This window comes from Halictus rubicundus, chromosome 17 (assembly GCF_050948215.1).
Source record: "Halictus rubicundus isolate RS-2024b chromosome 17, iyHalRubi1_principal, whole genome shotgun sequence".
In the NCBI taxonomy this organism is placed as follows: domain Eukaryota; kingdom Metazoa; phylum Arthropoda; class Insecta; order Hymenoptera; family Halictidae; genus Halictus; species Halictus rubicundus.
The window spans coordinates 4,029,309-4,054,377 of NC_135165.1; the positions used below are offsets into that span (position 1 = coordinate 4,029,309).

The 25,069-nt window shown below is 37.8% G+C and overlaps 4 protein-coding genes across 5 annotated transcripts; 3 read left to right on the plus strand and 1 right to left on the minus strand.

Annotated features, from left to right (window-relative positions):
• The first annotated feature begins 371 nt into the window (after positions 1-371).
• Positions 372-3,095, plus strand: LOC143362561 (high affinity copper uptake protein 1). The gene is made up of 5 exons (XM_076802836.1): positions 372-676; positions 754-887; positions 969-1,028; positions 1,554-1,799; positions 2,327-3,095. The coding sequence occupies exons 1-4, from the start codon at positions 671-673 to the stop codon at positions 1,750-1,752; spliced, it is 399 nt and encodes a 132-aa protein (XP_076658951.1). The 5' UTR covers positions 372-670; the 3' UTR covers positions 1,753-1,799; positions 2,327-3,095.
• Positions 3,096-3,191: 96 nt separating this feature from the next.
• LOC143362515 (uncharacterized) lies at positions 3,192-3,806 on the plus strand. Its single transcript, XM_076802747.1, has 2 exons — positions 3,192-3,306; positions 3,371-3,806. The coding sequence occupies exons 1-2, from the start codon at positions 3,228-3,230 to the stop codon at positions 3,739-3,741; spliced, it is 450 nt and encodes a 149-aa protein (XP_076658862.1). The 5' UTR covers positions 3,192-3,227; the 3' UTR covers positions 3,742-3,806.
• A 7,618-nt stretch (positions 3,807-11,424) lies between these two features.
• On the minus strand, positions 11,425-16,334 carry LOC143362460 (uncharacterized). Of its 2 annotated transcripts, XM_076802664.1 has the most exons (13): positions 16,208-16,334; positions 14,954-15,130; positions 14,641-14,781; positions 14,432-14,572; positions 14,183-14,335; positions 13,994-14,113; positions 13,788-13,910; positions 13,439-13,661; positions 13,374-13,393; positions 13,160-13,279; positions 12,708-12,863; positions 12,174-12,332; positions 11,425-11,551 (listed from the first exon to the last, which is right to left on the minus strand). In XM_076802664.1, the coding sequence occupies exons 1-13, from the start codon at positions 16,269-16,271 to the stop codon at positions 11,457-11,459; spliced, it is 1,692 nt and encodes a 563-aa protein (XP_076658779.1). In that variant the 5' UTR covers positions 16,272-16,334; the 3' UTR covers positions 11,425-11,456. The 2 variants fall into 2 exon arrangements, with proteins under 2 accessions (XP_076658779.1, XP_076658778.1); XM_076802663.1 differs by having other exon boundaries at positions 13,374-13,661.
• Positions 16,335-17,964: 1,630 nt separating this feature from the next.
• On the plus strand, positions 17,965-22,793 carry LOC143362701 (uncharacterized). The gene is made up of 5 exons (XM_076803088.1): positions 17,965-18,047; positions 19,165-19,451; positions 20,222-20,530; positions 21,014-21,056; positions 21,144-22,793. Exons 1-4 carry the CDS (start codon positions 18,020-18,022, stop codon positions 21,032-21,034), a joined length of 645 nt encoding a protein of 214 aa, XP_076659203.1. The 5' UTR covers positions 17,965-18,019; the 3' UTR covers positions 21,035-21,056; positions 21,144-22,793.
• The last annotated feature ends 2,276 nt before the right edge of the window (positions 22,794-25,069 follow it).

The window sequence follows — 25,069 nt, forward strand, 5'->3', positions numbered from 1 at the left end:
AAATGATTTCGAGTCACTTTGAAAGTGTTCAATATTTTAATTATGTTAAACCTTCCACGTTATCTTTCCTGCAACATCCTACCGAATTGTTTCTACAACAAAACCAGAAAAACATTTTCTTAAAAAATTCTATAAAACCATTCAGCACGTTGCACTGCAAGAATAATATTAACGATAGTTCGAAGTGTTTAACTTCCTTCGTGTTTTTCTGTTTCGCAATCATTCTCAACCATATTTTTTCGCATTTCGCAACATAGGCGCACTTCCTCGTTGAAGACACGCTGTGCATCTCGAGAGACAACGTGTCTATTCTTAGAGGAAAATTGAATGCAGTTATGCAATTTCACGGCGAGGTAATAACAGGTAGTTGCAAGAGAGTCGACGGGAAACATAACTGGCACGGCGGTAACGGATGACGATTCGATTACGCTGTTTCAGATATCTCAAATGAAAACGGTTTTTAACGAAAACTCGCGGAATATTCTTCGGACATTTGTTAACGCGCGATATCAGCATCGAGATGAGAATGTTTCCTGTGTTGCCGACTGATAAGAAAGATATCGTATCGGAGACTTGATAAACCAACGGAACAATAATTTAATGCTGAACGATCTTATTATAGTGTATCTAGTCCACCTGACAGTGCCGAACACACCACTTCCGTAGCAATATGTATGTAAGTATCGACACGTTGCATTACACTTATGTTATAACGTAAACATTCAGCTTTCCCATAAAGTACATTTATGTCAGATGTCCTTTCATTTTGGTGAAAACGAAATTATTTTGTTTAACGAATGGAAAGTGGTGGACTGGCCAGGAATTGGATGGTCAATGCTTGGAATTATTCTTTTAGTCACGTTATACGAAGGACTGAAGAGCTATCGGTGAGTGAAATCGTTAATTAACTTTTCGAAATAGAGAATCAAATATCTCTGTTAATTCCTCTTCTTTCTTATATATCATAGTGATCATCTGTATATCGAGACTGCACGTTATTCGAGGCTTAGGAATAAAAGATCGAGAACGTATGTACTTTGTTGACATTAAAATCCAATTTTGCATCCACAGTTTAGCGAATTCATTCTAAAACCACTAAACAATTCCCTGTTCTGTTAATATTTCGTTCGTAGCAGTGGCAAGCTTCAAATAAATGCATTTGGTTACATAATATTTTCTAAAGACACGTGCTTCGATTCCATTATGTACTGGGTCTATTTTGACCCGGAAGAGGACTATTCTAATAAATAATATTATTGTGTAAATATTCTATGAACACTGCAAAAATATAAATATAAGGTATTGATAATACCTTTATTTCATTTTGGCCGCGAAGACAAATTTTTCGGTATGAAATCATTTCAGTTTTCGTTGAACTGAAATGGAAAGTGAAAATTTGCATTATGGTTAATATTAATTCCGCATTCGTGTGAGAATGATGTCAAATATAATATTCTTGTATAATCGTCTGGAATACCTATTAATCTTTATTGAAATAGGCGAATCGTTATCTTATCGAACCACAAGTGCCTTTCAAGTGTACTCTGTTTCAGGGCATTACTCTTCTCCAAGGTACATCTTGTTCAGACGGTCGGACACGTCATACAGCTGATCATAGGATACTTTCTTATGCTAATTTTTATGACATACAACGTTTGGCTGTGCTTAGCTGTCGCGATAGGCACCGCAGTGGGTTACTGGCTGTTTTCTTGGGAAAAGTCCAGCGGCGACAATATCGACTGCTGTTTCTAGAAATAAGCCCAGACTGTTGTCTAGCCTAAACGACCCTAGACAAACAGGTGCGAGTACAAATCTTAGTTTATGATCTTATTTAAAGATCTAGATTAAAGATAGATTCTTAACTGATCGAATTCGAGGAGTATTACCGATTCCATCATCGTATTATTTGCATTTTCTCTCCAACTCTTAATCCTTCGATGAATAATTCAATAATTGGTTCCGCAAAACAAACATTAAGGCTGCAATGAAATTCTTTCTTTTATAAAATAACTCAACAATTGGTCCCGCAAAACAAATATTAAGGCTACAATGAAATTCTTGCGTTTACAAAATAATTCAACACCTTCATAAAACAAATATTGAAGCTTCAATACAATTCCTTTCCTGCTAATTAAAATTTGTGCCAATCAACATTGAAATTCGTGTTTGAATTGTTGAATCTATATTCGAAGTTCCTTGTTCGCGAAATTGATGTTGAACTGTGAATTGTAAATCGAAGAATTAATGTTTTCTGTTGTCTGATGAAATAATTCGAAAAGATTTTCTCTCGGAAGAAAATTTTTTGATCGTTATTGTTGTGTTCCAGGAATTGTTCTAACGAAATGGACACGAGGGTTGTCTAGTCGTGAAATTAGAATAAACGAGGATACCGTGGAACGTCCATAATTCGATCGCACAGTGCGCCCGTGTCGCTGCGGAAGGAATACTACGGGTTTAATTAGAATCAAAAAATCGCATAAACAAAATGATGACGAACAATAGCACAGAGACTATTTTCAACACGAGTACGCCATGCGTGTACAGAAGACAGTTCAAGTCGATGAACGAGATACTGCTGGGATGGGATAAATTTAATGCTAGGGTGTTTCTTAGTCTGCTTTGTCTCTTTTGCATTTGGTGCATAACATTTTTTATAACGTACAAGCCACACATTTCTCACGAAAGTCACGAAGGCCACGGAGGCCATGAAGGCCACGAAGGTCATAATATGTCGATGAGTATGTGAATTTCCACGAACCTAGAAGTATGTAAACATATCACGTGTTTCTAATTAATATTATTCTCTAAGCGCCTACATAGGAAAATGATTATTCTGATCGATGATATCGTAACAATGTGCATCTTCGAAATGTTATTTACAGGTGATTAATGTTATTAGCTCGCTGAACGTAGTCATAAGCGACAGAAATCACATTCTGAGCAAGACTAACTGCAACGTAACGAAATATTGCAATATATTAATGTATTGAAGAAATATTTCGTTAAATTGAAAACCACGATAGCGTATTATATAATCGTTATGCTAACATTTTTAACTTCTTGATCGTACAGTATAAATTTTTTATGAACATGTATTATTTCATTTTTCATTTCTCCTCTTTCACTGTGTACATACGTTAAGAGCCAGGTTATTTTCATCTTTTATAGTTTATCTGAGCCACTGCTGCAATATTTTCCAGCGAACCAGACGATCGAGGAGCAACAAAATGGTGGTGCATCCCCGCGGAACGGTGGATCGCGGATACAGGATCCGAAGGGAGAACAAAGTCGCAGTTTTACCGGCAGGTTGCCGGTGACTATCGTATTGAAGTCTCATTGTCTTCGAGATAATATCACGTGCTCGTTTTAGCCCCCGTTCCGCAGTTCGAGGACAGACCCGGCGAGAGATCAACAGTTATCGCGGAACCCTTTCATTCCAGTGCTGCTCATCCGCTTCTCCCCGAGGTGCACCCTCTCACCATCGTCGCCGCATCCACCTGTCTTGGCCAGCCTTTGTGCATTACGCTTTTTGAACCCGATAATCCATGGGGATTGCGCCCTCTCCCCCTTGACAGTGCGTCGTTTCACATCTTTCTCCCCGGCGTGGTTAAAATTCGCTATCCGCCGATAACCCTTCCCGAAACACGAGCATTTACCGGCTCGAGGTTATTTATCACGGAATTCGTATCGCGGTTCCCTAATACCTTGACATGTTTACGCGAACCATGTCTCGGCAGTTGAACACGATCGATAACCGCGCGAAAAATAAACCCTTATCGGGCGAATCGTTTCGCGCGATTACAAATTTACACAGTGCGGATTTACTGTCCCCCCAGAGGGGACACGATTGGCTTCGTTCACATTTTTCACGACAAAAGCAGACTTAAGCTTAATCCTGCCTGGTTAATCTCGAATCTTCGCGAACGAGGATTATGTTAAACATTACAAACAGCTTCCTCGGTAAACCTAAACACTGGGAGAACAGAAGAATATGTATTGATCTCTTGGTGCTCAACCCTCGAATGACGAGGGCTGGTACAGAATTATGTACTACCCTCCTAAATTCTCGTTTTGTAGCAGACAAATGGAATGGTCTAAAAATAAAGTCTGGAAATAATTAAATGAAAATTTTTGGCGAGTATCGAGTGAAATTAAACGATTCGTGTAGAGTCTAGTAAGAGGATTAGCATCGATCCCAAAGAGGTGAGTCCAAAAATAAAAGGAAATTGATCGGGGACTCGAATAGACCACCTCGTGAAATTGTCAGAGGCCTGTTAAATAATTAAATTAATTGCTTTGCAAAATTAATGGAACTCCGCGGCACTGATTCTCAGAGGGTTAAATGTTCGAGGGTGCACGAACGGAACGAAAGCTGTCGCGTTCGACGTTTGACTCATGCTACGAAGAGAATGGTGGACCCGATGGATCGAATAATCGCAGAGGAATCGTTCCCAACCATCATCCGGGGAGTGTGTGTGTGTGTGTGTACGCGTGTGCGACTGGTCGATACTGGCGTCGGCTGCTGGTACAGAGCTGTGCGTTTCTCTTTTACGCACTGTCCCCCAGAAACGGTCCTTGCTCTCTCCCCGTCTGATCCGCTCGCCTAACATCGCGCCACCTCTAATGGTATCATGCAGAACCCACATTCGCGAGTAACCTACACGCCGTTACTAAACCGACAGTCCCCCCCTTGTCATTAACATAATCGGACAGACGACGAATACTCGGCTAAATAAATTGCGACACCCTGGACACGTCTCAGTTTTATAGCTCGTCACGAGATCCAGCCACCATCCTAATCCAATGAATCCGGTGCATGATCGGCGTGCTCCACTTTTCACGCTTGCGAATACAGTGGAAACGCTCGATTATCCGAACTGGATGCGTCGAATGACAGCGGAATTATTTATAGTCGCAACAGCTAGATTCGATCTTTATTGATTCACATAATAAACGAACTGCGGATTTTATTTATAGAAAAGATGAGCAGGTGAAGTACGAAATACGAATTTAATATCACTGGTAAATTATGCGCAACCCATTAAAATTATTAAGGGAGGAAATCAATGTTCACTCCTCTTTCTTGCAATTAAATTTTTCTTTTGTCTGCAAAAAATATTGTTGCATATGTGACTCTTTAAATTATTTCTTTCAGATACAGGAGCTTCGGATAATCGGGGTCTTACTGTAATAATAAAAATGGAATTTTGTCGGGTGAAATGAAATGAGACTTGATCTAATTGTTCGTAATGGACGCTTATAGAGGCGCAGATTGTTATGAATTTGTGCACAGAGACGCATAGATTTATTGGGCACAGAATTCAGTTCGGATCGAACTTCCCGTTTATCGATTCTTCTCGCTTAGAAATTCGGAACAGGCACAAGATGCAAGAGAGCAAAACAGTTGATGAGAGGTGTGTCTGTGTCGCAACGAAAACTATCTGGCCACCATCCAATCTAGTTGACGTCCACGTGTTGCATCCGACACAGTGTTGCAGCAATGAGCGCTGTGCAACAATGCAGAAACGTTTACGCACGTATTACTGTGAATGAAGCTGTTGCGTGATATGGAACAGTCTTTATGTAACATTTTGTTCATTTACAGTTGTCGCAGAAGTTTTGAAATGGACTACTTCCGGGTCACAACCCGCTGCGCGTGTTTTCCTCGAGTCAGAAAATTATTTACCGTTGTCATTTCATTTGTTTTAGAACGTGGGCGTGAATTGCTAATAGTTATTTAAAAACTACACGGGAAAGTTGTATATTTTATATTTTCCTATTGCAAATATTTATAAATTGTATCTGTAAACTGTGTGTGTTTGAAGAAGTTGGCAATGAATGAATTAGAATTTCTAAAGAAATAATTTTAAACCGAGCGGTCATTGAGAATGTAGTTAATTATCGAAACGAAATATTCTAATAATTATTGTGGACGTTCTTTTCAGATGCAATGTTAAAAAACTATATTGAAGTCGTGTGATAAATAAACAATTTACAGCAACTCAAAAGTGTATTGTGACGCCATCTACGGCAGAACGTCAAAACTTTTAGTCCACTAGTTTCAACAAATTGTTATTAGATGGCAGCATCATTTAGATTTTCTGTCCCTGTCGTACCCTACGTCTATCCTTGTTTTCCATCTTCGAAAAATCATTAATAATTGATTAATTAGGCGAAAATTCTTTGTCAAAACACCTCAGGTAGATGTGCTAAGATTCGGGATAACTTTTGCAATCATAAAAGTACATTAATAAATTGTGTGAACTGCAGATAAAATTAAAGACAGAAATTTTGGGAGATTTTGAATTAATTTGAACTCTTACCTTTTCGATAATATTTCAGTGAATAATTTTTCAGATAATTGTCTCGTCGTCCGCGATAAATACCATGAAACGGTCTGCAATTTTCTAGTCGATAAGTTAGTCAACTTCGCTTTTTAATCAATAAATCCAGTTAGCATGGAACAAATATTAGAAATAACTTTAATGTACCAATAATGTAGGCACATTACAATTTTCTAAAAAGATTCATTAGGCCCACAATTGTACTTTTTCTTGAACCGTTGACATAACTCATCCATCTTAACACTTTAATGGCCGCACGTCTACGCAGTCAAACGTCGCCAGGAGTCGTTTATATTTTTGAAGAATTAATTAAAAAAAACTTTATTAAACCGACGAAATAATTCAATATGTGACAACATACACATAAAACAAAAAACAACAATTTAACAACAAATTTAATATTTTTCCTTTGTGTGATAATTATTAATCTTGTTGTTCCGGCTATCACACGCATGTGTGAGCGGCCATTACAGTATTAACAACATGGTAATACATTCGTAGGAACAACTGGCACTTGCGTGTTCCGCATATGAAATTCATTTAAATAAGTATTACTTCATGCTGGGGTCGTTCCATGAGACATAACAGTAAAATGTACAACACTACATAAATATCGAACGGCGTCGAGCATAGGTGTCAAACATTTACCCGATAGATCGTAATCGTGTTACATTAATTACTAATTCTTCCCTATTCTGGTCTGCAACCCACGTTCAGTTCTACATACAAATCAAAATTACTATAGACCCTCTAAAAAGGAAAATCCCACAAAATTATTCTCAAATCCCACGGAAAAGTCAATTCACAATTTACAATTTGTCTTCTTTGCGTACATAATTAACAGAAATATTTCTAGATCAAGTCTTCAAAAATTCCTAGCTCAGAGTACATGAAAAATAAAATTAGAAGAACCTCCATCTGAATTTTGCAATTTCCATTCCAAAAATTTACTGTCATTTAAGATCCACTTCTTGCTAAATATACCATCTTTATTAAATAAATTTGCAGTTACTATAAATTTTTATTGTTTAAAAGGTTATAATGTTCTGTGCATCTTCATGTCTCTTTTTTCTGTTGAGGTACACTTTACACCGTAACATGTTCCGTTAGGGCATTTTTGTCTTGCCGGTTGAAATAATCGATGCGAGTGGCGTTGCACAGCGTATTTCAATAAGGCGTAAATATTTTTCATGTTAATCGGCGAAACGGATCTTTGTATACTCTCTTCAGACAAGTCGAGGATCGTCAGTCGCGACCTTGACCTCCGTGTTGGTGGAGTAACAAATAACGCAAGACACACATAAGGGGTGCTAATACTGGGCACGCGATCCAATGTGTATAAGCTGGACTGCAAGGAAATCGTTGCGACAAATCCTTCGGCCGTTCCGCGTTCTCGTTTCGAACACGCGCATACAGGGTGAGATATCCAAAAAAGTTCGCATACAACCTGCGCCCCTTTCGAACGCAAAAATATCGTTCAAATCAAATCACCGGAAATTAAACGAGCACAATAACAAACCTGGCAAGAGCCGGTCAAACACCGGTATCGTTAGGACAATAAGATCCCTTTAAATTTAAGGGAATTATTTAGTATGTTTTAAACAACATTTATTTTAAACCGTACGGGAAGAAGAACTCGATGCTGCAATAACGTGTTTCGTGTCATGTACCTGATCTTACAATAATATTTTTCAATGAATGAACTGTTAAGAACAGGTGTATTACTTTTAATAATATTGAAAAAATAAAAAGTGAGATGTTCAACAGTGTTACAGATTCAAGATCACCTAAGTTTTCAAACAGCTGTAATATAGATTTCAAAATTGTTGATCTAAACCAGCATGGAGTCGCTGCACCCCTAATAGCCCCTCTAATGGTTACACTATTCAAAATAGGTAGAATATAAATATAATTGTGTACTGAAAAGATGAATGCAACTACGTGTAATAAATTGTCAGTTGCTTCCAATTTTTTGAGAACACCGCATGCTGCTGCATTTTTGGGAACAGAAAACATAATTTAGCGTAGTTTTGCCGACGCCACACCCTGTATAAAAGCGAGGCAAGATTCATGCCCTTCCGAGCGCAATCACGCGTTGCAATTTGCACTTACAGATTGCATAGAGCGAGCCCGGAATTTCTCAACGATGACGTCTTTTTCACCCGGGTCTTTGTCACAGATACCCTGATATCGCACACGAATTTCCGGCTCGAGATTTGCATCGTTGACTAATCGTGCGCGAATTTGTCGTCGGGTCCTGATCATCAATTCTGTTATTCACGGTGGTTGTTATCTTTCGCGTTTTATCCATTCATAACAGCAAAAATGTCCAGCTATTTTTGCGATCGTGGCTTAATGTAGGCATTTGCGCTAGACTGCGGACTCTATGTACTTACGGCGAAAACAGGTACGCGAAATACAAAACAGTAACAACAGTAGATAAATTTTAGAAAGATCCTTACACTATTTTCAATGTATCAGAATTATCGAGAGACCAATTTATTTTTTATTTCACTCCTATTGCTGCAAAAAATTTGTAATTACAAGGAAAACATCGCCACCCTTTGTAAGTATTATTATTATTATATTATTATTATTATTATTATTATTACTATAAAAAGAATTAACAAAACATTATGATTCTTCCTATATTTTCATATTTGTATTTTCCATTGAAAAGAAGTGCAGGAAAAATCGCTATAAAATCATATATAAAATGTTTTGTTTTAATAGAAAGGTATTATTAATGTATTTAACTCGATTAGAAATGATGTCCGCTTGCAGTCGATCATGTAGTATGTCTCGCCGTGTCGTCGAGAAAATGTTGAAGTTATGTTGACCATGAATCTAGAGCTCCATCTTGACGACCGTCCGCCATCTTGCGGACGGTGCCATTTTGGTGGGAAATTCCGGTAGCTCGGCGGAAGCGAGGGGTTTTAAAGGTTTCCGGGACAACTACAAATGGTACCCGGTTCGCGTCGATGGTATCTAAACAAAGAGTCAGGCGAATCTTCGCTGTCATCCTGACGGTGGTCGAAAAAGAGCAAGGTTCGAGGTCCTTGCGGCCACCAGACCCTGAGATTAAAGTCGTCCGTCGAAAAAGCTTGAAATATCCTGCAAACAACCTCGCAACCGCTGCAACGTCATTTCTTGGACGAGCTAGCATTGGCTACTAGCCTATTTCACGGGGAAAGAAGCCAGGTCAAGCTCTGCTATCGACTGTCTATCGGTTTGGCGTGTGACCTTTGCATCCTTGCGCGCCATATCGTTTACGAGTGGAACGAACCTTCAGATTGATAGCACAATTCTATCCGACATCTAGCCGGATACAGAATATTTTTAGCCGAAAATAGGCGAATAACTTCCGAGTTATTTGTTTTTCGATGACAATGGGAGGTCCGACCGGATCACAACTCCGTGCTAGCACGTTCGCATGTGCCACACGTGGATCACGAAGATTTACAAGAATTTGATACATCATTCTTGTTCAAAGTCAAGCTCTGGAAATGAAATTCTATCATTTCTACCAAAAGTGTCAAAAGGCAAACTTTTGAAATAAAAATTATTTTGAAGCTGATTTTTCTAACAGAAAATAATTATACTAATAGGCTTTCAGTAAGTAATGCTTGTAAGAAAAGCTTGTTGTTATTGCTTCCAGAAAAGTTAGTGCTTCTCTCTGCGTCGGAGCTTAGATTATGATCGATTATTGCAAATCTGAAGAAACACGATCCGCAAACAGAGACTAGCATTTTCGTTAACAAAGGACTCTGTGATTTCTTATTCATAGACTGCGGAGTATAATGCAGTTATGGCATGATCAATCGTACGAAATACCGGGAAACACATCTGTCGCGGCTAGTTTCCAGAATTTTCATATTACCGCGAACAATTTGATTCTGGTTCGAACCAACTGTGAAAATTAAGTAACAGATTACGGCGACTAAGTGTTCGGCATTGTGGCTAATGAAATAGAATAATTGATTCGTTCGGTGATGTGAATTTGAAGAGGCCTTCCAGATTGCGTGTTAGATTGCATGCTTAGACTTTTGTGCCGTGTGAACGGACATTTGTAAATCTTTGTGAAATTTCACAGACGCGCGATAAGGGAATACGGCGAAACGGAAGCGGTCTATTCCACGTGTCTGTTTTAAGGACGAGTAATCGCACAGGAAGGAATGGGCCGTAATGGCCGACATTTGCAGAAGTAGCGAATTGGTCGTGTCGGACAATGTGAATCGTTCGAAGTATAGAATGGCCGAATGGTTTAGGGCATAGTTACCCTATTTTTTCTTGGCTCGCAGCCCTTCTCTCGCCAATCTTTTCCATCTAAAACCGACTTCCCTCGAATCTACAATGTTTCTAACTTTACTTTTGCATGAGAAAAGACTAGACCGAAAATAAAATAACCAGGCCCAGACATTTTTATCACAAATATTATACGTATCACCCTGTATACTACCACGAGCGTACAACACTGCCAACATAAGCGGTTAATGGGTGACTGAATCTCTGTTTAATTCGCACGCCTTGACCTCTTGTTTGTGACGTCACGGTCGTGACGCATTCGAACCGGGACGTCATCGAAATCTGAGGATCGTTGCTTTACTGATGAAAATAGCTCTAGTAAGTGATCTTACGATCGCGTGTCACCCCTTTTGCTCTGCACTCAACTATTGGCTGTGTTCCTGAAAGTAATCGCCTAACACCTTATCATGTCACTTCTTCTTCAATTTTCTCCTTTTCTCCCCGACAATGAAATGAATTTTGCGACCGAAAATAAAATCGAGGAAGAAGGAACGCGGATTTCATTTCCACTATCAGAGATCTGAAAATACTGTTCCTTTTTTTTTCTTTGAAAAAGTTGAGAACTATGCTACCTGTGTGACTCACGACTACCATGGCGTACACGGCAACCATGTTTCTTCTTATCGAACGACCCACATGGAACGCGGAACAGTTTTTCTTCGAGTCATTCGGCAATTTAAATAACGAATTTGAATGATTACTGGCACCGATAACTGTATTGATTGTATAGCTCGAACTATATCTTATTATTAAAGGTAGATAATAACCGCTTCACGTTTATTGGTATTCTACGTCACACGTAATTGTTCAATAATCTCTTGTTAAACTGTGATAACTTATCGGCAGTAGTATCGACATTGCAATCGATAAAAATCCCCCAGAAATGCTTGCGACGGTGTTACCTGAAAAAGAGAATGATCTATTAGATTTAGCAAAAATGGCTGACATGATAAATTGTAATTCAAGCTTAATTTTTGCACCGCTGTTCTAATAGCACTTTGAAAACGTCCTCTAGCTACGTGGTAATTAATTCAGGTCAGAGAAAAATTATAAAGTCCATATAAAGTGCAAGGGGGTTAATACTACCCTTACGGATGCTGAAGGATTTATTTCTTCTTTATATTCAAGAAACTTGGGGTCATGAGAGACCTTAGTCAAAGGTTAAGAAAATCTTTCGGAACAACTTAATTGTACTTTTCCGCCATGGAGTAGCTTTTGCTAGGAACAACTTTATTCCCAAGGCGATTTTGCTGGGGGGATGTCAGGTTCCAAATGTGCTGCGTCGCCTTGCAGATACGTGTTATCGGCGTGTAGAATCGCAGAAATTGCAACGCAACTTCGGAGAGAAGGCATGCGACCACCGGTCACAGCGTAATTGCGAGCACATTACCTTGCCGCATAAAAGCGTTCCATGCGCGACTCAAAAAAACCACTCGTTAAAGTTTCGAGCTCATTCCTCTAGCATCGTCGGAAATCAAATGCAAAGGAACCTTTCGATCGGTCACGAGTCAAGGCTGTGCTTACCGTTATTGTTATATCGGGACTCCTGCTGTGTTGCGCACACAGTGTCATTTGCGCGAACGTAATCGTCGCCGCATGCGCAACGATCCTTCTTGCACCTTACCCGGTGCTCGTTGGAACTCAGATAACATTCCCCGAGATTCTTGCAGCTTTCTCCGAGAACTGTAACAACCGAATTATGGCGGTGAGATTGATCAAACCGCATGCAATAGTTTCGAACTTCTCGAGCCTCCACGGTACCGGTCGTTACCGATAAACATCTGTCGAAACTGTGCAAATAAATTGCGGGCTAGACCGTCCTTGTGCTACAACAATTTTAGTTGCTTTTCCATTTAGATTTCTCGACGCATAAAACATCTGTTCATCTCATTTGAAACTTTATAAGATATTTGATACGCGAATTTCATTCGATTCAAGCTTGCGTATCTCAGGCTGCAAACATTGATATCTGTTTTCGATAAAAATCGACACCGTGATCGCTCGAAGAATACCAGTCTGTTTAAATTGTTATCGATAAGAATATCAACGTATTTTTACCTCTCTTCGCGTTGCACCTATCAAATTTGTAATGCTGATCCTCGCTACACCTGCATGTCTTCTCTACATCGGTCTCATTCTTGCTTAAGCAAACTGCATTTGGCACGTTAGTGGAACACTGAATGTCCGCCTCACAAGGCTCGCCAAAGGATGCAACTAATAGACGAGAATGCATACTGCGTTACATAAAATGAACTTTGTTTTCACTCAGTTCTTAATCATTGGGATCAAACTTCACTATTAGACAAGCCTAAATACCGCGAAACATTTACAATCACTTGAAAATCTGTTAGGATTTTATCACGTGATAAAAAAGAACATTTTTTGTTAAAAAGAGCAAATATAATTGACATATTATTTTCCCAGTTCGAGAATGAAAATTCGGCAAATGCTTGCGTCGAGTTTGCATTCATGTTAATGTTAATTACGTTTATCCTGATAGAAGCACTAACCTGGTGCACAAGATTTGAACGAGGTTGACACATAATCCTCTTTGCAAGTGCAATGATTTTCCTTGCACTCCGAATTTTCCGGTTGACAATCGCCATCGCTGGTGCAATTGGAACCAATACCTTCAACGTTAAAACATCGAACAAATAAATATGTATTAAAGTAAACGTCAGGATGTTGAGAAAGAACGGTGGAACCGAAAGTGCATTCGTTTACCTACGTAATCCTCCAAGCAATTGGTACCGTCCGAATTGACGTGAGTACCGTTTGGGCAAGCACAGACGCCATTTTTGCAAGACAGCTCGCCCTCCATACCGTCGATGTGACAATCGTGATCTTGTTGACACGTTTCATTGAGTCCAATATTCATCCAGCAAAACATTTCAGACTCGACAAAGTGTGAGTTTTCGTTACAAACGCATATACTGCCGTCGCAGACACTGTCCGGTCCAAAAAGGGAACACTGCTCGTTGTGTACACAGGAATGTTCGTACTGTTTCGTAGCTTTTGTGAAAGAAATGATTAATTACAATACTATCGCGACCACAAAATAATGTAGGCATAAGTGGGCTACGGGAAAATGAAACAGAGTACACTTTGATTAAAATTGTTATTTTGCTAGTTACATACCTTTTCGACATATCCGATTGTCCAGTGAAGCGATTTTTCCTGCTTCACAATTCCATACTTCATTTTTACACTCTGAATATTTTATGGCAGGCGCGTCGCTTCCGTCGCAGTGTTCTCCGAGCTCTAGAAAATTCGCTTATATTTTAGAAACATCGGAAAGATACGGGCTACGGTAAATAAACTAATTATTTAATTGTTCAACTTACCGGGAACACAGGTACCAGTTTTATAAAAGTGTGCTCGTTTGCAGACACATTTGCCTAAAGGAGTGCATTCTGCATTGTTTATACAGTCTGCGTTCGTTTTACAATTACCCAAGTCAGGTTCTACGAAAAATATACGTTTGCAATTATTATTCGCTGTTCCAGCCAGTCACCGCGAAAGATAATACAAACTTGTTTCAATCGCGTTTCGTTCCTGGAGAACGCCGAGTTCAGAGAATGATTCGGTACTATTTTCCGTCTGCGTTTCCATGCACTGCCCATCCTCGCAATATGCGGTTGCACTAAATTTGCAATCATTATTTATTACGCAACTGTCGCCAACCTCTGCGAAAATAACATATAAAGTAGTTTAAGGGAGGCTTTTTGTGGAAATATTGAAATAAATTGTAAGAAATGTGGAATTATTGAAAAATTATTTACTTTTCCCTTCCGGACGACAAGTTCTATATTCGCGTTGATAATATCCCGGACTGCAACTGCATTTTCCACCGTTGCAGTACGCTGCACCGTAATCGGCATGCACATAACAATCAACGTTCTTGTCACACTTGCTAAACAGTCCTGCGGAAGTGTATCAATTTAATCGAAATATCCAATGTTCTTTAAACAGAATCGATTATTCGAAATACCTGAATATGCATTACATCTCCCGTTCAGGTAATAGTATCCATCGATGCATGCACAAGCATTGTTTATGCACGTTGCGCCGCTGAGTAAACGTTTAGAGCATTGCATTGACTCGTCGCAGTAATCGCCGTATGTAGTTGCGACTTTAACGTTTAAAATGAACGTTCAAATTAAATCGACAACTATTCGATTAGACACAGATGAGGATCGATGGAAGAAATCGATTACAATACGATTGATGAACGCATTTAAGGAGGATTAATTACACTTTCGAGGATTTATTTAGGAGGATTGATTACACTTTGTGTGACATACCTTCGATACATGCAGTCAAGCTCCCATTGATAACGTAGCCGTCGGTGCATTGACATGTCTTGTCAATGCAACGAGTGTTTCTCATGGTGCAATCTGCATCCTTAGCGCACTCATTTCCACTCTTGATAATTGTTTTAGCAACATCGTTTCCTTCCGACTCGACGCTGGTCGCCAAACCTACAATCAACGTTAGTGGTAATCAATTTTATATTATGCTGTCATCATGAGTGCAATCCGTGCATTTTTAATGTTTATTCTTGCAAAATTTGGAAGATTCAGATGAATTTTTATTACATTATCGACTTTCTGATGATACAAAATCGAATTAGTCAATTCGATAAAAATGACTATTAAATAACATTGATTGATAAAACTTCAGGCTTCTATTCGGCTTTTACTGTTTGCTATTACGTTTATGAATATGCTATGGCTGTCACCATCGACATGCACCGTTCTCATTCATGCATTAAAATCTCCGCTCACTTTCTCTTTCTAGTTTTTCATTTGCTATACACGTTATACATTTAATACTTTTTTTTTTAGTAGACTGTTATGCTCGTTCCTTCATTCCCTTCTAATTCCACTATTTAATTAAATCGTGGTATATCTTTGTACGTTTCTCAAAGCTGCGCGAAATCATTATTATATTTAATTTTCTTCTTCAATTAGAAAATTATCGTCTTAAGCACTGTATCGGTGTAACGAAATGATAAACAGGATTTCTGTTAAATTCGCAACTGTTGAACCTGAACAGGTGATTCCGACTGATCTAATGCGGCGATATCATTGTGTCCACAATCAGACGATGGATTAAATGCTGTTCAGATAAACGATTTTAGATCGCCGAGCTCCCACTGTGTATAAAAATTGCTACACAAAGCGATAGCCGTAATTTCAAAAATTCTTGTGATTTCAAATGAATATAGTGAAGTCCAGCGTTGCATTGGAACATTGTAAAACACCTTACAAATATACTAACATCTTTTCTCCTAAATAAAAGAGATGATCACAGAAAAACTTCCTTTACCATCCCGAGTAGATTAATCATTTGCACATGGTTACTGTTGCACTAATTTCCAACAAATATGGGTAATATTATTTCACTAAAAAACAGACGACCGGTGTTGCTTAATATCTAGTCAACAAACGAACAAGTTCCATTACAGACTCCTGGTTTATGCGATTAAATAATTTTTTCTCGTAACAGCATACACCGTTGTGTCAGCCAATTTTAATATAAAACAATGTACTCACCCTCGTGCAAAGGACACAGCAGGACCAGCAGCAAACCGAATATGCTCTTCCGAACGTGTAGCATACTCGCGGCTACTGTCTCCGATGAAAACGCAGGAACATGTGAAGTGAACCTCAGTCATGGTTTTTATCTAAATGTGCCGTATCTGATAGAAAATGAACACCTGCCGCGCTATCAATAATCCATTTATCGGACACGAACAATTTGATGGACTGTTCGCTAGTTCATTATTCACCGAACCAATATCAAGTTGTTGCTTTTATGCACTGTTTTCAATGAAAAATAAAACTTACATCACAGAATCTTCATTGTCGAATCAATAACAAAACGGAAAATAATAGAACTAGGCAACCACATGCAATAACAAAATATTAAAACTATACGCGATTAATAGACTTTATGCAGTTCTGGAACAAATTAGTAGATCAGTAAAAACATTATAAAATTCGCACGTAATGTGTTATTTTCAACTGCCTAAAATTGCTAAGGAAAGAAACACGCGGTCTGATTAAAATGACAGTAAACACGATATAATCTGAACTGTATTTAGTGTTTCCAAGCGCTGGCCTTTTCTAAATAGTAGTTCTACACGATCTATGTCACAGCACGGACCCGAGGTTCGGGCTTCGATCAAGACTGTACTGTACTTCTTTATTCAATTACCATAGCAAAAGTATGAAATCTGAATAAATTCAATCTCGTCATTGTTGTAAGAGAAAATGGACTAGACTATGTATTGCGCGTGGCAATAAATGTACGAAACATTGTTTCAGAGGACTGTGCATTCACCACCTTCGAAGATACGGATGTAAAATCTACCGAAACAAATTTTTCATCTCGTTATACGTTTACTGTACTTCAATTGTGTTTGGGGCTCGTTAGTTCCCGTGTAAAGGGCCTAGCAGGATAAGACTGGTCCAGCGGCGCCAGTACGATTTTTCTCGGTATTGTAAACAATGGTATTGGAAAACAACGGTTTTAGGTTGAAAGATAATCCCCCAAAATTTTATGTCGCTAACCCTTCATTTAAGGATAATATGAGGGTAAATACCCTTAACTGTATCATTTTTTTTCTCGGTTGTCAATTAAGATATTCAGATGGAACAAAAACGAAAATATTCGAACTTACCTCCTTCATATCATATATTTTTTCACAATTGTGATCAAATTATTAAGGGTAGAAAAAAATTATTTAATTTTTTAGGGGTGGGGTTTGCAAGCAACCCTTCGAGTGACCACTTCCAAAAAATTCAAGAACAATCTTCTGTTACCTATTTAATATGTACAAAAGTTTCAAGATCCTTAGATTGGTGGAACATAGTTAAATATTGAAAAACAAATGAAATTACGCCATTATAATAGTACAATGTATAGTGCAGTGTTTCTTACGACTCTAATTCCTAACTCCTTGATCAATTATTACTTTTTAAATGCGACGCATCGTATTATATTCTAGTTTTATCTTCCTGAATTTATAAATAGACATTATGTAGGTGTAAAAGAGAATTTTAGGAATCAAAATGACGTCCACGAATGGAAATTCTTCCGCACAACGTCAGCAACAGCCAAGACTGCTGTTTGAATCTCGCAGCTGGGTGTACCAGTCGGTAAAAGGAGCGAATCATCATCGGAGAAGGAGTTCGGGGTGAGTGCACCTTTCTGTATGGCGGAAATCCGCGTCGAAAGAGCAGCTTTTATCATGGAGATAGACCTTTCCCCTCTTTCCGATAAACTTCGCCAGTTCAAGGCTAATTTATACTTTTGCGTTCACCATTGACTTTTCCTGGTCAGTTTACAACTGACCGTTCATCATGCAAAAACAGCTGAGCGTCGTCGACGGTGGGTACGCTTTTCTCGTTGACACGTCAAATACTCCAGAATTCGCATAATCTGCTCGTAACTACCCGAAATATTCTTTCGTAAATTCTCCTGTCATTACAATGTCATTTTCCGTTGTCAATATTATTCGTCGTTAATACAACCTTCTCTCTTCGATGGGTTAACCTATTCGCGAATTGAACTCGCCTATTGTTTCGCACAATAATCGAAAACATCCTTAACACTAGGTTTACGGGACCTGACAAAGTGACGGGCTATTATATTTTTAATTCACAATTATTAAGATTCTGAAGATACAACCGTGAGCAATTATCCAACAAATTTATTTCTTTGGGTTTTTTATTGTTAAAAAATAATGGCTACAAAATTTGCGCAGCACGTCCCGGTTATTTTTATAAAGTAACGTAAAATAGTCACTTTCGGTGCTCCGTAAACCCAGTGTTAGAGTAAATCTTAAGAAAAAAAATACATGCAAAATGACAGTGTCTTGTGCAAACATAGCGTCCTAAATGTGATAAAAATGATTTTTCTAATATTTTTGAAACAGCTCGACAACAATTCAACTGATGTAGGTTTACACTGAATTTGTTTTCAATTGTTGTGCTCGGATTGTTGGCTTGTCTTATCCCAGAACTATAGCAAATTCTTAGAAAAATAGTTAGAGGCTTGACTCCATTACTGCAAAATTTAATTTTTGACAGTGAATCTAGCAGAGTAGTCAAAGTGATTTAATATTGCTTATTTTGTAATTATTCAGATACTTTTGTGGGAATTTGCTCTCTAACTGGGATCTGTATTATGCTAAAAAATCGCGGAAAATTTCAACGATTGCATTACCACGATGCGACGTAATGCGCATCACTATTTAAAGCCACAATGCGCATCGTGGTGTTCGGAAAGTCCACATTTTCGCATTTTCATTGCAAATTTGCAATGCGAACAGGTCGCAGTTGATCAAACATCGTGACTCCACATACTGTTATCAAAAGAAACGATGGTATAGAATGCAATGACATAATCGACGGACATCACCGGCAGCGTACATATGTATAGGACATATCAAAATCGGTATATTTTTTGTTTATCACAATACTTTTTAGTCTGTTTGTTTACGCAGCCAAGCTTCTAGACGTAGAAACTGGATTGCCAGAGGTGCACTCTTTCCCTAGGAAGGGAGAGCCGAGCGTAGTCGAAGACGTAGAAAATGAACAAACAAAAGAAAAGAAAGAAAATAGAAGTTACATGAGAAGGGTGGTCTGCTCGAAAAGTTCCTTATGGATGGTGTTGCTATTTCTCGTGGCATTCACCTCTTATTTAGTATGGCAGATGCCGAGACGTAGGAATCGCGAAATCGTGGAAATTACAGACTACACAGATTCGATTGCATACCAATCAGTTGCTAACGTGAGTATCGTAAATCAACAATCTTAAAAACAATCTTTTTAACGCGGATGGGACATGGTATCGCTGAAATATTTTTCATCCGACTTTTCCGTTGACACGAGCTCAGAGTTCACCTTATGTACGACATCAATATTTTTATCGCACTATTTCGTAAACGTAAACATACCAAAGTTCATCTTGACACATAACGCGGATTTCATTCGTCGTGAAAACCAATTCCGTTCTATTAATTGCTGTCAAATTTTTGAAAAATCAGACGAATACATTATCGAAATATTTTTCGTGTGCATAATTCCATCCGTCTTGCGAATCAATAAAAGAAAGATAATTTGGAACTTGAAATAAAGTTATAGCTGATTAATTGCGAGAGCCATGAATTAGTTTTGTACGCCTAATCTTTGTTGATTTGATGCACGAACACTTAAAACGAATAAAAATATGCAGAAAATTCTTTGGCTTAAATAGAAATTCATTCTGGGAACAGAATTTCTTGTTTGTATTACGTTTAGGTTTCCTTCAACAGGATTTCGGTATAACACGGAACACGCTCCGACAATTTGCGTTATTCTTGTTTTGTTCAACGTTAAGTTCGGTTTCGATACATGTGGTTTGTTTTCAAAATGTCCGTGTTCGTTTATTGAGAAATGGTAAACCTTGCGTTTCGAGAATTTTGTCACGTATTTGTCAGATTCGACACGAGGGAATTAATTACACAATCTAATAATTGAACGTTTTCAAGAACCCTATAAAAATGTGGACGTTTGTTGCAGAATAAATTCTCAACCGAAGAACCCTCAGAAAATGCGAACGTAGTCAGCGAAATACGATGCGATTATCCAATTAACGATTCGATTATTCAAGATAGCGATGAAGATATATCAAACATAGAGTTTGGGGAAGCTATAGCGGAAGCTGTTGAAGCCGCAGAGGAATTCGATAATTATTTAAATGTTGCGCCTTTAATCGACGGCAAAAGAAAAGCCAACAGGATTCTAAGTCAGATTTGGCTTAGGTCCCAAGGAGTACCGGAGGAGTATCTAAAAAAACATGGCGACGAGACGCTGTTTCGTGTGGTGCGGGTAAGTCCCGCTTTCTTAACATTCTCATTTCGTTAAAATGTTCTGCTAACTATTCAGACTTAATTGCACACAATCGTTACGAGATTATCTGAAAATGTTCGTCATTATAAATACCGAAGGTATGTCCCGCTTTCTTAAAATGTTCATTTCGTTAAAATTTTCTGCTAACTATTCAGACTGACTTGCTATTATTACGAGATTATCTGGAAATCTTTGTCGTTATAAATATTCATAATATTGCTTACACATCAACAGGATTATTTAAGTAACTTTCAAGGTGTAAAAATTTCACTTTGGATTCATCTTTTATACACTTTTATACACTTCATTTTTTGGTACTATTTAGATATTTATACTCTGACTTTATATTATTAGTAAGATTATATTAGAATTTATTGTTTTAAGCTGATTGAAATGTTAGCAGTTTAAAGTGTGTAAATACTATACAATGTTTGTCTTAATCGAATTGTTCCTTTTTCGCAGAAATTTATCCGTAGATTATGAAGAATGGATGGAAATACTAAAAGTAAGAAATTACAAAATTTTCATCTGCTACTTTGCAGTTTTACATCAAGTATGTAATTTCACTAATGGCGAACATTGAATGTTTTAGGCTGCAGCGCAAAGGAATGAGGAGGAAAAAATACTACAATCATGATTAAAAACATTATTTATGTAGTTTTTTATTCTAAATCGAATGAGACCATAATGAAGTGGATACGATTAATAGTTTTCGAGATATGGTGATGCAATTTATGATTAAAAAATTTATAACCTACTGGGACAGATGATTATTTTTCAACTTGATGATAATTCAGTATTCTACTTGCCCGCGGGCACCCGTTCCACTTGAAAAATTTTGACCTCCTGTACGTTCTAGATCATTCTCTAAACAATTTATGAGTTTGACGATTCTTAGTCATAGTCGACTGCATAAGACCTAATTCCTTCAGGTGAATAACCATGTCCCGCTAAGTTGTAGCACGCACTCTGTCTACAAAAAAATTATTTCTCACAAAATGGTAACTAAAGGCGAAAACCTATTGAATTTATATCACGTACAGGAGTGTTACTCTTGCTTAAAAATAGTTTCAATTAGTAACATTTAGTAACTTGAGTTCTGCACTCCACAAAACGTGGAATAGCTTACAAAAGACACGAGCACCATGTATATCAAGATGTCCCGAAGAAGAAATAATAATATGAGTCCCTAAATTGAAATAAATTATTAGTTTTATATTTTCCTTCAACTGTGGAATTCATATTATTATGAATATAAAAGTATTTATAATGCCAGGTAATCGGAACACACGTTTTCATATACACTATATCGCGACGAGCTATCGAGTAACCTAAAACAATTATGCGTTGCGACGCGAATCATTCCTCTGACTCGCCAAATACGATTAATTATTAAAGAATAGAGTGTAAAAACTCTAATTTGCGTAAACATCCACGGTCTGCACACGATGATACCGTACATACCAATGTGATAAAAAGACGTTTTGTTCAAAGTTTTATAATGACTCTATGAGAGGTTACATTCGTTTGCTGCGTTAGCTTTTACATTGAGTATATTCAGTTATTATGGTGCTAATCAACAGTAGTGATTATGCAGGTTATATTTTATGTTATAATAAATTTCTCTATTCGGTCTGTTTGCGACCATCATCAATGTCCACGCATTTCTTTTTGAACATAACCCAACAGACTCATTCTATCTTCTGCCCGTTTCTCGTGTAGCATACTCAACTGTTGCGAAAATGTCGCGAACAGGGTTCGTTGTTATTTGACAAAATCATGTCACAGAATAATTAATGCATCGTTCGCGTAGCTGCGCATAGGCCTTGAACTTATTTATGCTAATATGTAACGATTTACACCAAAGTCACTCCGATAACGTTCCCATACGTAGGCTAATAGGCAATTACAATTGGCTGCGCGACGATTACGAAGTGGTGAAGTAGGTCAGTCTTACTATGTTTCTGAACGAGATCTTTATCAAATAACGCACATAACCCTTACAACTTTTTATGATGTGCCATAAATTGATTACCTGTAGCACGGTGCTCGCACTTTGCGTTTGTGCGACTGTGCCACCGACTGCGTAATCGAGTAACCCCTTAGAGCATGATCTCTATTTACTGGCAAACAATATATGAACTGGCAAAGTTGGTATCATTTCTGTAGATCTCTGTGTAACAAAAGAAGTATAAAATTTTTGAAATAAAGTGTAAAATTCATAAAGAAAATGTACATGTAATTAGTCTTAAAGCAAGAATGAAAATTGAAATGTTCCTTTAGGTCTTATTCGCCTAAACGTAGCGTCGAACTACATCACTTTTCTATAACTTATTTCATTGTACTTCCTGCTTGTTTAAAAATACATACGAAATAGTTCACAGTACCGCCATAACAAAGCAAATGAACACCCAGAGGAATTACGATTGTTGAATTTGTGGGATTAACAATTTCGCTAAGTTCGAAATTTTTATTTGTTTGTTGAAGATTTTTTTTTTTTTTGGTGAACGTATTAGACTCGTAATACTGAAAATTCTCGCTGCTAATGTACTCCTGCTATTTTTGCATGCTCCAAAGGTTAACATATTCTGCTTCAGGTCGGTTGGAACGCGATATGTGATACCCCGGTAATTTGAATTCTCACTCGATTTGCATTAATTTTAAGCAGTCTCAAATCTGGTTGGAAATGCTGACAATTTCTGTTGGTTTCAAATGTTGCGAATGCTATCAGTGTTTTATTTAGTTTGTGTGTGGCGTAACAAGGTGCAATGCCTAAAGACGCCTTGAACAGGTCTTTTAATTTATTGCATTGTCAGTGAAAGGATACAACTTTGATTTGGCTTCTTGTAATTGATGCAGAAAATCTTTTTTTGGCATAAATGTCTGCAGTTCGTTGATCAAAGTTTTAAAGTGTCCTTACTCGTAGAATTAAATAAAAATTGCCATGATATAATGGTTGAATATTTTCAGACTTAAAAAATTAGATTGGCTAGAAGCAACAATTCTACTCGTAAACCCAATTCTATTTAATAAGCAAAACAGTAGGCAAGCTGAGAAGTTCCTATTTCCAGGTAGCTAGCCTCCTTTCCAATTTTCATTAATCGTGAATTTAAATGATTGAAAATGTAACAAAATAAACGAAACGACCCAGGTGTACCTAGATAAACCTTCTTCCCAACAATGTTTCGAGAATATTAATCCAATCTCTGCGACGATTAAACCACGCGCAAGAAACCTATGTACGAAAAGACATAAGAGAATGATTATTATCGTCTACATTAACTGGAAAAAATCACATCAACCGTACACGCCTTGGACACTAAACTTCTTGTGACACGCACAAAACGCGATACGATCTGTAAAATTGATATCTGCGTCCCTCATTGCTAACTCATGCTGTATGTTTATCATTAAGTCCTGTCGGCGCGACATGTAATAATACCAACGATCATAATGAGTTACGTGACCTGTACGTATTTGACAGTTCCACGTTTATTACACGTGTCTACCTCCTAAGATACAATTATGTGTCAGGGATTCGACTAAATAGTTATCGTTTGTTTTTAAACAAATTCCATTCCTGTATGCTTCCTATTTCCTGTAAAACTTCTTTAGTAACAAGATATTCTAGAGTGTTTAGAATAAGTCACATATTTAGAATATCAATTTGACAGTAATTATAATTTATAGGGGATAGACGAATTGACTAAAATCGTGTAGCTCCGTTAGGCTTGGATCAAGACTTTACTGTACACATTGAATACTACTCACTATCTCTTACGGTAATTGACGTTGTTAGTATTAATGAACAAGTGTACTCGGTTTGGTTCTCATAATTTATAAGTTCTGCCTTAAACTAGCTTAGAATTGCCGTACACGAAATAAACTAAATATTTTAAACTGTTTGTTCTCCCGGCACCTTTTCCGTCGCGTGTAATGTAGATTGAGTATAGTCGTAGATCGTTATTTCTGAGAGACAGGTGAGATTACACGGTGATGTTTCGATTAGGATACATAAGTTATAGGGAAATCAATTGATCACGTAAGGGTAATTGCATTCCAGCAATATATGTCGGACGAAGAACATGCCCGAGCCTCGAGTGAATATTCATGATCCACTCTTGATGACTTCCGTTTCTTAGAGAACAACCGAGGAAGGAGAGAGCTGCTATAGTTGCGAAATCGTTTCTGGTGGGATATAGCTCGCCTAATTCCATCCAGAAATCGTCGAGAACGAACGTTTCTCTATTTCTGAATTTTCTGTAATTGAATCAATGACCTTACAATGATCATACGTTATGAAAATTGGAAACTATGTCGGAAAGGTCGTGTACCTATTTAGAATGTTAGAAATAAATCTATGAAGGTAACTTGTAAACGAAAATCTCCTCGAACAAATGCAAAAATGAATATTTTAATAATTGCGCCACGGTTGAGATGTCTGAAACCCTGTGAAGGATGTACATTAATTTGCCATTATCGCGATCATAGAAACGTCTGAATTCGTTCGAACATGCT